We start from the raw sequence: 12,427 nt of genomic DNA, 5'->3' as shown, positions 1-12,427 counted from the left end.
AAATGCTGAGATATTTAGTGATGGTGAACATACTCTGGAACTTCTCCCCTCCCGAGATTTAGCTATGTGCTGCTCCCCAGCTTCCGGTTGGAGAAATGGTTCAGTGAGTGTTGGTCAGCCGGCCTGATTGGCCCATATAATTTTGGGAGGCTGAACCTAACCCTTCAGAAAAGAAATAGGAGACAAGCCTGGTGGTGGGTAGAAGGTGGTTAGTGCGTGATGTAGAATCACGTGAACATAATTGCTAAAATGTAGTTCGTAGAAGGGACTGATCTCTCATTTAAAATTCGCCAGTACGATAAAACCTTGAGCTGGTCTGTATGTAGTTCTGTAAAAATCTGGAGCGGAGCAAGTGCCCAGAGCTGAGGTGGGCACGGGGAACTTGCCAGACACAATGGATCGCCTTTCTTCCCATCGTTGCATATCCACGAAGATTAAAGCTACTCAAGTCTAATCTTTCTGAACTGGTGGTTATTACTGGCTGCCGGGGCACATGCTCTGAAGTGTAATTAAGCTTGGTCCCATGGTTGGAAGCCAGCGTCTGATTGCTTATTACCAAGGACAGAAAATTCCCATAGAAAACTGTGTCTCGTTTTCAGGACATTTCATCTGCAAGCCCTGCGGGGGCGTGGCTCTCGTGGGAGACAAGATGGGATGTGGCAGTGACTGGGGCCGGGCAGGGGGTGAGCTTTGGGTGTTTTCCCGGGTTTGTTTTACTCTGTCTGGGTCGCCTGCCTTTCAGGATTTCTCGCGCTACGTCCTGCGGCACAAAATTGCCTTGCCGGAACCTGGTCTTGAAAAATGAAGCCTTTGCTAGTCAGGCAGAGCCTTTTTCTGGGAAAGAGAAGAGGCCTCGCTAGCATGGAGAGAAAGAGTATCCGGGGCCCTGTGGGTTCCCGTTCGCCCAGAGAGCAGAGTCCGTGCAGCATGAGGACGCCCAGGAGCCAAGACGCCACTCCAGACCCCAGGAGTTATAGACACTGGGCAAAGCCAGGAGAGTCACGGCAGAGAGATCTACCCGGGTGGAATTCGATAGAGCCTGTGAGCCCATCAGGAGTGAGATGGTCAGAGTCGGATACCGTCAATCAGGAAGTTGCTTAGAAGAGTAATTAAGTTTAACATCTCGGCGTAGACTCACAGACTCACAGACGCTCATCCCCGGGAATGGATCCCAGACCCAGTCCCTTTGTTTTACAGATGGGCGTGTATCTCAGAGGGAGTGATTTGCCCAAAGTCATTTCGCGAGCCAGTGACAGAATTAGAAGTCGTGACCAAGTCCCCATACTTTCTGTCCAGTGCTTCGGCCTCGGAATCAAAATCGGCACAGAAGGAGGGAAAGGTTGGTGGACAGAGGAACTATTCCTTTGCCGATGGAGAGGTGGAGGACCAGAGAAAAGTCTTTGTCTTCTGCATTCTTTGGGAAAGTGACTAGAAGCCAGGTTTTCTGATACCCAGGGAGGTGGTGTCATTGTCTCAGTGGCCCCTAGGATTTCTAAAATAGTCAATGGGGGGCTTCTCTATCCCTGCCATTATTGAAGGCAAAGCTGTTTTTTCTTGCGACTTTGTTTTTATCTCTAGAAATTCTTAGAGAGAGAGAGAGAGAAAGAGCATGCGCGAGAAAACCATTCATAATAGAAATGTAAAAAGTGAGACCTTCGAGATCTCCACGCGAAAAAGAGGGAGAACTTCTAAGCAAGGGCAGGAATGCCTATATTGTCTGGTCGGAGACTATTTCGAGTTCTCTATTTCACGCAGCTGTACCTGAAATTGGAATCAGAGTGTTATTTTACATCTGAGCTGTCAAAATTCCTTCTTGAGTCACCCCTGTCCCAGGATTGTGCTGATTTTTGCAGAGAGGATCAGAGAGATTGTTAAATAAATTCCCTGCTCTCTTAAATTATGTGACAGCGGCGGCTAGTGCAAAAAAAGGCTGGGGTGCCTGGGTGGCTCACTTAATCGTCCGACTTCAGCTCAGGTCATGATCTCACGCCTCACGAATTCGAGCCCCACGTCCGGCTCTGTGCTGAGGGTTCGGTTTTCTCCTCACTTGGCCTCATGGGCTTCCCCAGGAACCCATAAAGTGTCAGGGTCCAGCTGTTGCCCAGAGCATCCAACTTCGAACAATTTCAGAAATGTGGCGAGGAAATTCACGTCCGTAAAGTAAATGGGGAAGTGGCTTCCTTTGGTGTGTTCCAGCTTGTCTATTCAGAATTAATTGGGTACAGTGAATCACAGAAGAATGGCTGTCTTCATCCTTCTTTTTTTTTGGGGGGGGTGGAACTTGGCAAAGAAGGCTGATATGGACAGGCAATAATTAAATCGCCCCGGATAGTGTCTGATATCATTGAGACCAAGAACTTGTGAGCATGTGCCATAAAGCACTGTCTCTCAGAAGGGATCCCCTGAGTCTGAGCCCTTTATTTTTTATCATAATACGAGAAATAATATCTTCATTAGAATTTTTAAAAACCCACCAAAACAGCTAAGTAAGAGTAGACAAATAGGTTGCAAGAAAGAAAAAAAGAAAAAAAGGATCCCTTTCTTGCCCAGCAGCTTTGAAAGGCAAAATTTTACAGCCTCAATTTCTCCTTTTGTGAAGTTGAAAGACAACGGGATGGCAATATTTTATATAGAATTACGTGGGGAATAAAACCAGGGTTTTTACCTTTGCTTATTAAAAATGAAGCTTTTTAAAGTCTCATCTTTATGCTTTTCAAAAGACTGACTGATGAGAAAGGCAATTCAGAAAATGCCAAAAGCATGAGATGTAGCTAATTGCAAAATGTTAAGTAGGTTTCGTGTTGTGTATTTTTTGGATCCATAGTGTTAATGGAGCATATAAGCCAGTTCTTCGAGTCTCTCCTTGGTGTTCTCACAGGACATTGAACTTCTTTTAGGGCTTTTATCACACTCTGCTAATCTCACTGCTGTCTCCCCCTGTCATGGCCCGACTTCTGCACCGAGGGCTCTTCGCTCTGCGTTTGCTCTTTGTTCGGGAGTACCTTGGGTGTTTTAAGTATCTTGATTGTACTTGCTAACTTGCCCAGGAATCTGCCCCAGGGATTGTTGTAGAAGAACATCACAAAAGAACATGCCGTACAGCCATTGACAATTTTCTTTGTGTATGTGTGTGTGTGTGTGGGGGGGGGGAGTTGCGTTGTCTTTACAACAGATAAAAATAGTTCCTATAATTTAAAAATGTATAGTTACATAAATATATTATGACTTTTCACCTGTAAATAAAAAAGAAGTGATTTTGTAGTATTTATGGGGTGATTGGAATTGTGCAAGTTTTTATTTTAAATAAACATTTGAAAAGCGATCCACAGAACGGTTTTGTTTGATGACTGTATCTCAAATGTCTTCCTTCTCCCATGTACACCCTATCATATTTCAACCATTTTTCTTCTGGCACTTTTCATAATTTAAAATTATCTCGTGTGTATATAAATATTATATGTTCATTATTCATGTAAATAATATTGTATAAATAATTGATATATATTATTTACATATATAATCATATATTAATCATTTAGATAAAATCAAGGTCTTAATGGCTTGGACATCAGATACTTGCCTCTTAAAATGATAGAGGTACATATAATTAGTTAGTCATAAGTTCGTTTGGTTCGGGTATAGAAGTTCTTACCAAAGCCCAGAATAACGGTTTAATTATTGTAGGTCTAACAATTTTGGGGATGGTCTAACAGTTTTATGGGAACTTTAAATAATATTTTCCATTTTACTTTCCATTATCCTTTATCTCTGATATAACAGTTCTTTCTCCATCCATAATTTACTTATGTGGCACATTTTATAGAACGCCCACCCTACACCAGCTCCTAGGGATAAAAAATGAACAAGCTCCTTGTCCTGTAGAAGCTGACTGTCTTACGAAGAGAGTCAAATGGGCCAGGATGGTCCAGGTTCTGAGTGACGTGATGAGAGTCAATCCCAGGAGCAATGGTAGGGATAGCCAGCCCACAGTTAGGGTTTCAAGCAAGAGACTTCTAAGTTGAGGCCAAAGAAGTAAGAATTAGCAATTGACGGAGCTCATAGCTTGTGAGGAGGTGTGAAATGCGGGGGGAAGTTTGAGGGGGAAGAGGGAAAAGGGGTTCCAGGTAGGGGAAGTACCATATTGAGAGGGTCTGGAGCACTCCAGAGAAATCGGCATAGCTTTTAATGGGAGGAGTGTAGATTTTTGAGGTAGAGATTGGTGCGAAATGTAGCTGGGAATGTGGGCAGGACCCAAGATAGGAAGGAGTTTACAGTGTGATTGCTGTGTCTGGAAGACAGAAGAAATCCCTGGAGGGTTGAAAACAGAGGTGGGACATGGCTGAACTTAGGGTACATGGATGATTTGATATACTTATGCGTTAAGAATAGTCATCCATTCTACACTGGCTTCTCTGATTCGAAAGTTGAAATAGGGTAGGGAGTGGGCGTGGCCTAGAGCAAAGCCATCCCTATTTTTAAAAGATCCCTTTGAAGTTCACAACTTCATGGCAAAACGAATGGCTTCAGTAACACCTTATAAAGTCAGAGCCGAGTCAAGAGATATTTCCATCCTCCATCACACCTTCGTATTTTTGTTCTTTCCTCCACCTCACTTTCCCATCCTAGAACAACAAGGTCACACTTTTCCGCCAGCTGCAGCAGATGACCTATAGCCTGATTGAGTGGCGGTCCCAGATCCTGTCTGGAACGCTCCCCAAGGATGAACTGGCAGAGCTCAAGAAGAAGGTCACAGCCAAAATTGATCACGGGAACAGGTAAACGAGGGATGAGTTCGCTGAGGACTTGGAAAGAGATGGGCGCATTCATGCTAAGGCCATACCTTGCCATCAGCTTTTGATCTTGGAGTTGTCGAAGAATAATGCTTCCTGCCCTCTTTTTCGCGTTGGAAGGCATTTAATTTTGTTGGAAAAATTTGGCAGTCCCTTCTTAGGCCAGACCCTGCGCTTGGATGTGTGTCAGGGAGATGACAGATGATCAGGGAAGAGGAGACTTCCCTGCCAAACAGACGGAAAGAGACAGCACATCGGAAGTCACATTTTCTGAGGCCTGGGACCGTATCAATTTTTATTCGAACAGTGGATTTTAAATCCGCATCAGACTCATTTTCTTTCTCCCCATGCTCCCTAACTGGGACTGTTGTTTGCAGTGTATGAAAACCAAATTTACAAGAAGAGTAAACCATATTTTTAGCCTGTTGATTAGGTCTCCAGTAACCTCCAAAGAGTTTATCACTTCATTAATCTTCCGATTAGCTCAGGCAGATACATAGTTTCCAGACATTACTGACCTTAAGAAAGTGAGAAAGCCGCCAATTCATGAGTTTATGTGGTCTGGGGTTCGTTCTCCTGACCAGCTCCTTTTACAAGACAGGGGTGGTTCCTTCATTAGTTTCGTTGATGATCTCTTTTCATTTTCTACATTTCTTCAGTTTGTGCATACATGATTTTTCTCCCCTCCCCTATTACCCTACTTCTCCAACCTCAGGACTCTTGGATCTACTTCTGAGACCTGTTAAAATACAGCTCATTATCCTATTTACTTAACTGTTATAGGCTCAGACAACTGTATTCAGAAATAGCTGGGGTCAACAAAGCATACAGGATTCAGGTTCAATCATTATTTGAAATCTCCTGTGTACCCTTCACATGTATTACTTGATTCTAGCCCATTTTATGGTTAAAAAAAAAAAAAAAATAGACCAAGTGAGCTTAAGTGATTTACTTCCAAGTTACATGGGTCATAAGTGGGAAAGGCTAAATTTGAGCCCCAAACACACGATTCCATGTTTTAAAAAATTTTTTTTAATGTTTATTTATTTTTGAGACAGAGAGAGACAGAGCATGAACGGGGGAGGGTCAGAGAGAGAGGGAGACACAGAATCCGAAACAGGCTCCAGGCTCTGAGCGGTCAGCACAGAGCCCGACACGGGGCTCGAACTCACGGACGGCGAGATCATGACCTGAGCTGAAGTCGGACACTTAGCCGACTGAGCCACCCAGGCGCCCCACAATTCCATGTTTAAAGCTCCCTTCTTCTTTTTTTTTTTTTTAATTTTTTTTTTTTTTAACGTTTATTTATTTTTGAGACAGAGAGAGACAGAGCATGAACAGGGGAGGGGCAGAGAGAGAGAGGGAGACACAGAATCCGAAACAGGCTCCAGGCTCTGAGCTGTCAGCACAGAGCCCGACGCGGGGCTCGAACTCACGGACCGTGAGATCATGACCTGAGCCGAAGTCGGATGCTTAACCGACCAAGCCACCCAGGCGCCCCTAAAGCTCCCTTCTTAGGGTTAAGAACGCACTGCTGTCTCGTCACTTGTCCATTCGCAGGACTGTAACCACAGGGGTTGTATTGCTAGTCATGTGCTGGGGGCATTTTTTCAAAAACAGCTATGGTGGGATAAGTCGGGTCCCTCCTTGCGCCTCTGCTGCCTCTGTATTTTTGAGTCTTGTGTGACTTGGGCCTAGAGGACTCTGATCATCAGCGTAGAATGTTAATGTCCCACAAACAGTTGAACACGCCTGCCTTCCCATTCCAGCCTTGAGTAGCAGTTCAAGAGATCAAGCCGTTTCGTCAGTGCCTCAGTGCTCAGTCTCTGAGCAGCTACCAAGACCCATGGCTTATGCATCTGGGTGGCCTGTGGGTCTGGCTGCCGTGGAAAGGAACCTGCCAGATTCAATCAGTTGATGGAGATGCTGTAAAACAGGGAGGAGGGTAATTAGACATGTTTGCTTTCTTCCCAAACACTTGGCACATCTCACGGTGATCCCTCAGCTCTCTTGCTCTTTGAACATCCCTTCTCCCAAATTGCTGGTGCCTGGAATGTTCGCCGGGCATTCGGAAAGCAGGATCTTGTTTCCACCACAGTCCCCAGCGTCTTGGAGCTGAGCAAAATGTTTCCTACTCCTGTGTGCCCATCGGGCATAAGAGCCTTGGTAGGGATTGTGCCGTGCGCAGACCGCACGGCTCTTAACGTTGCCTGTATAACACGCAGAGCTACAACTTAACATAGCCAGGCGTGTTTTTGTGGCAATTGCTGTAGAAGCGTTGCTGTTTGCCAGAAGTGCACCAGAGTTTGCCAGAAGTGTATCTGGTATGTAACTAGACATACCGTGTTAATGTGCTTTCCATGTTATCTCATTAAATTCTCCCCAACGATACTGAAGGGTGGGCAGTATTTACAGATGAGGAAGGCAGGGCTTCACAAAAGTAAGTTACCTGGAGTCATCTGTTAAAGCTGAGACTCCAATCCTGATCTAAGTGACGTCGGAGCCCGTGCTCAGAGATAGGTTATGAAATTCCAGCAGTCGAGACCTACTTCATTGATCTCCTTTAAGACAGTCTTTTTTTTTTTTTTTTTTTTTTTTAATCTTTATTTTGGAGAGAGAGAGAAAGAGAGAGCGCAAGCAGGGGAGGAACAGAGAGAGAAGGAGACACAGAATGTGAAGCAGGATCCAGGCTCTGAGCTGTCAGCACAGAGCCCGATGTGAGTGAGGCTTGAACTCGTGAACTGTGAGATGATGACCTGAGCCAAAGTCGGACATTTAACCCGACTGAGCCACCCAGGCACCCCAAGACAAGTCTTGAATTAAGGATTGTCCTCAACACTGAACTTTTTTTTTTTTTTAATGTTTTATTTTTAAGAGAGAGAGCGACAGAGCTTGAGCGGGGGAGGGGCAGAGAGGGAGGAGGAGACACAATTGGAAGCAGACTCCAGGCTCTGAACAGCCAGCACAAAGCCCTATGCAGGGCTCAAACCCACGAACTGGGAGATCATGGCCTGAGCTGAAGTCGGATGCTTAACCGACGGAGCCCCCCCAGGCGCCCCTCAACACTAAACTTTTAGGGAAATCCGGCAAAGCCCCCAGATATTTGTGCATCGGTCCATCATTGTTCCTGTGCCAAACAATAGGAGATTAGGGAAAGAGACATTGGTCAGAGGGATCTGGTCAAAATCAGTGCCACTGTTGCTTTTCCTTTTGAGGTTCCGTGGAACAGATTACTTTGCATATCATTCTATGAGTTTGGTCGACATTACCATAAGCGTTCTATCTCTTGTTATGTGGAGAGGAGGCAGAAATTGAAGGGCGAAAAGCCAAGGGAGCAGTTCTTGACTTGGTACCACCCAAACTTTCTAACTATCAATCCTCTGGGTTCTTTCCTGGGCTCTTCAGGAACGAGTCTGTTCTAAATGAGGAGAACCCACTGATCACTCCTTTCTTTCTAGAATGCTGGGATTAGATCTGGTGGTGAGAGATGACAACGGGAACATCTTGGACCCAGATGAAACCAGCACCATTGCCCTCTTCAGGGCCCATGAAGTGGCCTCAAAAAGGATCGAGGAAAAGATCCAAGAAGAAAAGGTACACTTCCTCCAACGTGCAGATGAGGTTTCATTTTTGCTTTTGTTTTTGATGAAAGGGAGTCATTGACAACAAGAGGTAGAAACGTTTAGAAACTCATCCATTGCCGCGTTTGAAAAGCAAAAGAGGACAAAAAGAATGAGTCCGGGGTATACCTTCTGATATGGAAAGATCACAAAGATCTACATTAACAGACAAAGAGCAAGATGGAGAACAAGGTGTATAATATACTAATCTTTGTGTTTCAAAAAGGGATACACATACCACAGCGTTTGCACATGCATTGACTGACTCTGAAACGATAGACAAGAAGTTGATAATTAATGGTTGCCTCTAGGAAGGAGAACTGGGTGGGAGGGAGCCTTTGTACCACGTAACCTTTCGTACTTGGTGTATATAATACAATTCCCAAACTAAATAAAATCATGTTCAAAAAGAAAGCATTTGAAAGTAACAATTGGACCTTAAACACAAATTGGAAAGGTACAGAGAAAGAGAACAAGAAAAAAAAAAAATCCCTCATAGTATGACAGCACAGACCCAACCATATTGATATTTTGATATATATTCTTCCAGTCTTTCTGTTCTGTGGAGGGAAGGCTTCTCTTTACTTGGTTGGTAGTTTTGTCTCCTGACTTAGCACAGTTGTCATAATATTTAATTGTGTTCCTGGCTCCAGTGGCTCACCAAGCCTGAGGGTGAAGCCTTTCCAGAGGAATCTCTTGTTTGCAATGAGAGCTCTTCCCAAAAAGAGGGATAATGAATCATGATTTTTGTGCCTGTGAGGTTCGTTCAGCCGCCATTTGAGAGATGAGAAGTTCTTGAAGCTTCCAAGCCACAAATCGTCTTTAGACGGCACTTAATGAATGGGGTGGGCTTAAGGCCCCCGACAGGACAGTCTTGATCATTCAAAGAATAGTGATGGTGCTTTGCTCACTCGACCGTTTAGCCACGTGCACACGCTTTCTTCTCCATCAGTGCTTCTCCCCCGGGGGGTAATTGTATTCGTCCCGCATTTGTCAGCCCGTGTCTTTGCCATTGTTTGTCATTTGCTGAAACCAAGATGCTTTTCTCTCTTTCCCTCCGTGTCCAGTCGGTTCTTCAGAACCTAGACTTGCGGGGCCAGTCTGTCTTCAGTGCTGTCCATACCTACGGCCTCTACGTGAACTTCAAGAACTTCGTCTGCAACATTGGGGAGGACGCCGAGTTGTTCATGGCCCTCTATGACCCGGACCAGTCCACCTTCATCAGGTAGCCGAGTCCCAGGTCATCTGCGGTTGACCTTGCAAAAAGACCCACTCTTACGTGCCACCCACCTAAGGAAGGAGCTCTTTGCTAGGTTTGGGAGGGGGAGATAGAGAAGAAGGGAGGGTCTCTAGGTGATAGAAAGTAACATCCTTTGGGCTCCTGAGCCTTTCCGTATGGCTGCTGGCACAGTGTGTGTGCCGAGTGTGTGTGTTCCTGAGAATCACAGGAAACTCATCAGAACATGGAGACAGGGACAGGATAAGGGAGGAATGCATCGGCAGAGCACAGAGGATTTTAGGGCAGTGAAACTATTTCACATGACACTGTAATGGTGAATGCGTGTTATCATACATGTGTCCAAATCCGTAGAACGCACAGCACCAAGAGTGAACCCTAAGGTAAACTAGGGACTCTGCGTGGTAATGGCCTATCGGTATCGGTCCATCAATTGTGACCGATGTGCCACTGTGCTGGGGGATGCTGATAGTGGGCGAGGCTGTGCATGGGTGGGGGCAGGGCTATATGGGAACTCTGTGCCTTCCACTCAACTTCGTTGTCAACCTAAAGCTCCTCTAAAAAATGAAGTCTGTTTAAAGAAAAAAAAAAAGCGCTTTTTAAAAAGACTGTAGAGAATAATAGGCTCTGTTTGACCCTACAGTCACACCGCTACTTGGCTGAGCGGCTAAGAAAACCGATTTAGTTTTTGACTAGATGGTTAAAAGTAGTTACTGACAAATCGTTCATTTCTGCAGTAGAAATTTTATCTGAGTGGGGTGGCGTGAGTTCCAGGGGATGGATCGGGAATGATTATTTTGAAATTATATTCCTGATTCCGCAAAGCGGAAACCGTCATACGAAGAATTTGAGTTGGAAGAAAGACCCCAGACAGCGTCTGGGAGAACGTGCTGTCTGTCTGTGCCCGTCCTGAGCAGCGTCTGTCTCGGGTCCACCCTGGGTGTGCCTCTGAGCGCTGGGCTGTGGCACCCGCCCTTGTCCAAAGCCAGGGGACCAGGGAGTGGCCACCTGTGCGCTATTTTCACACTTGCCCGATAAATTCAACAGAGCTTGTTTGGGCCTTCCTTTCACCCTGTTAAGTCTATACCGAGGGTAGCCCCATCCCCAGTTAGCTCTTCGTTAAGGATATTTTTTTTTCCTTCCCCAGTGAGAATTACCTAATTCGTTGGGGCAGTAATGGGATGCCCAAGGAAATAGAGAAGCTTAATAACCTTCAAGCAGTTTTTACTGTAAGTGCGACCTTAAGTTTAATAATTTTCTGTGCTTACGATGTTAGCAGATGCACATGGTAAGTATATGGAAAACATCAGAAATGAAAAGAAGGCAAGAAAAATCATCATGATCCCCCTAGCAGGAATAACCGCTCATTTATTTCGGAGATATTTATCGAGCACCTATTAGATGCCAGGCACTGATCTGGCCACTGGACATATAGCAGTAAACACATCAGAAAAAACATCCCTGGGGCGCCTGGGTGGCTCAGTCAATTAAGCTTCCGACTCTTGATTTCATCTCAGGTTGTGATCTTGCGGTTGTGAGATCCAACTCTGTGTCAGGCTCTGCGTGGAGTAGAGCCTTCTTGAGATATTCTCTCTCTCTCTCTCTCTCTCTCTCTCTCTCTCTCTCTCTCTGTCTCCCCCCCCCCCCCCCGCCGTCTCTCTCCCTCTCCCCTCTGTCCCTCCCTGCCTGTGTTCGCTTGCTTGCTCTCTCTCTCTCTCTCTCTCTCAAAAATAAATACACTTTAGAAAAAGAAAAAAAAGAAAAAGCATCTCTGGCCTCAAGGAGCTTTTGTCCAAAAGGGGAAGACAGTAAGAAACAGTGATCAAACACATGAGTAAATTGTATAGAATGTTAGGGGTCATAAGTATTTTTCGGGGGGGGTGGTTGTTGGGAGCTTTGGGCCTGGGGAAGTGATCCTTTTTAAATAGGCGGGCCAGGGCAGACCTTCCTGAAAAGGGGCCATTTGAGCAAGAACATGAAGTCGACGAGAGTGAGCAATACTGATGAAGAGCTTTGCAGACCGGGGTTACAGCTCCAGCAAAGGCGCAATCTCTATTTTTTGGTTTGTTCCTCTTTCAATGGCCTTTCCCCTGTATTTCTCCTCTTCTCCAAGGTAGGAGGAGCAGTGCTCTCTCTGGGTCAAGAGCAAGAAAATTTATCGGGTCATAGAGCTGAGACATGGTGACTCTTTCTCCTGGGTTAGAACTTTCTTGGGGTTCTCTCACTTTTTTATGACATCAGTGCTTGAAATGCCCCGGAGCCGCTGCCACCTGCTCTGAGAGGTGTTGGTGGGCAGGCTTCTCCAGCTCCCACTAGGCCTAAAGGGGATACGCTCTCCTTTCCTGCCTTCTTTCCTTAAGCCCATGCACATATATGTTTTTCTCCCTGTTCTCTTACCACTCTATGGCAGGGAAAATAGAGTCTAAGGTAAAGTGCCAAAGGAAGCAATAGGAAGGAGCAGTGGACCCAGTACAGTCTAGTCATTCATTCATTCATTCCTTCTTATTAGTATTTATTCCTTCTGTTAACATCTCATTTTCACGACGAGCACGGTGCGATGACTGCTCGTGAGCCGACCCACCTATATCTTTACCATCTGGTAATCAAAGACGGAAGAAGAGCTTAAACTCTTCCCGAAACCTCCCTTCCTCAATTCTAAGATATGTGGATTTTCGCCTAAAATCAAAAAGCGTTTATCGGTCAATGGGTACATTGAAAAAACATCGAGGAAAAAAAAAGGAATTATTGAGCTTTTGGTCCATCTTCTAATCAATGACATT

The 12,427-nt window shown here is 45.3% G+C and overlaps 1 protein-coding gene across 2 annotated transcripts in view; it reads left to right on the top strand.

Annotated features, from left to right (window-relative positions):
* DOCK5 (dedicator of cytokinesis 5) overlaps window positions 1-12,427 on the top strand; it is a 220,704-nt gene that overhangs the window by 95,312 nt on the left and 112,965 nt on the right. For both annotated transcript variants that reach the window (XM_019466911.2, XM_019466912.2), the window contains exons 6-9: window positions 4,627-4,775; window positions 8,249-8,384; window positions 9,478-9,635; window positions 10,795-10,876. In XM_019466911.2, the coding sequence (XP_019322456.1) occupies window positions 4,627-4,775; window positions 8,249-8,384; window positions 9,478-9,635; window positions 10,795-10,876 (525 nt within the window). The remainder of the gene's footprint in view (window positions 1-4,626; window positions 4,776-8,248; window positions 8,385-9,477; window positions 9,636-10,794; window positions 10,877-12,427) is intronic.

The sequence above is a fragment of the Panthera pardus genome, unplaced genomic scaffold (genome assembly GCF_024362965.1).
Source record: "Panthera pardus isolate Hobbes unplaced genomic scaffold, ASM2436296v1 HiC_scaffold_13, whole genome shotgun sequence".
Classification (NCBI taxonomy): domain Eukaryota; kingdom Metazoa; phylum Chordata; class Mammalia; order Carnivora; family Felidae; genus Panthera; species Panthera pardus.
The sequence above is the reverse complement of the archived record's forward strand: the minus strand, read 5'-3'. Positions and strand labels throughout refer to the sequence as shown.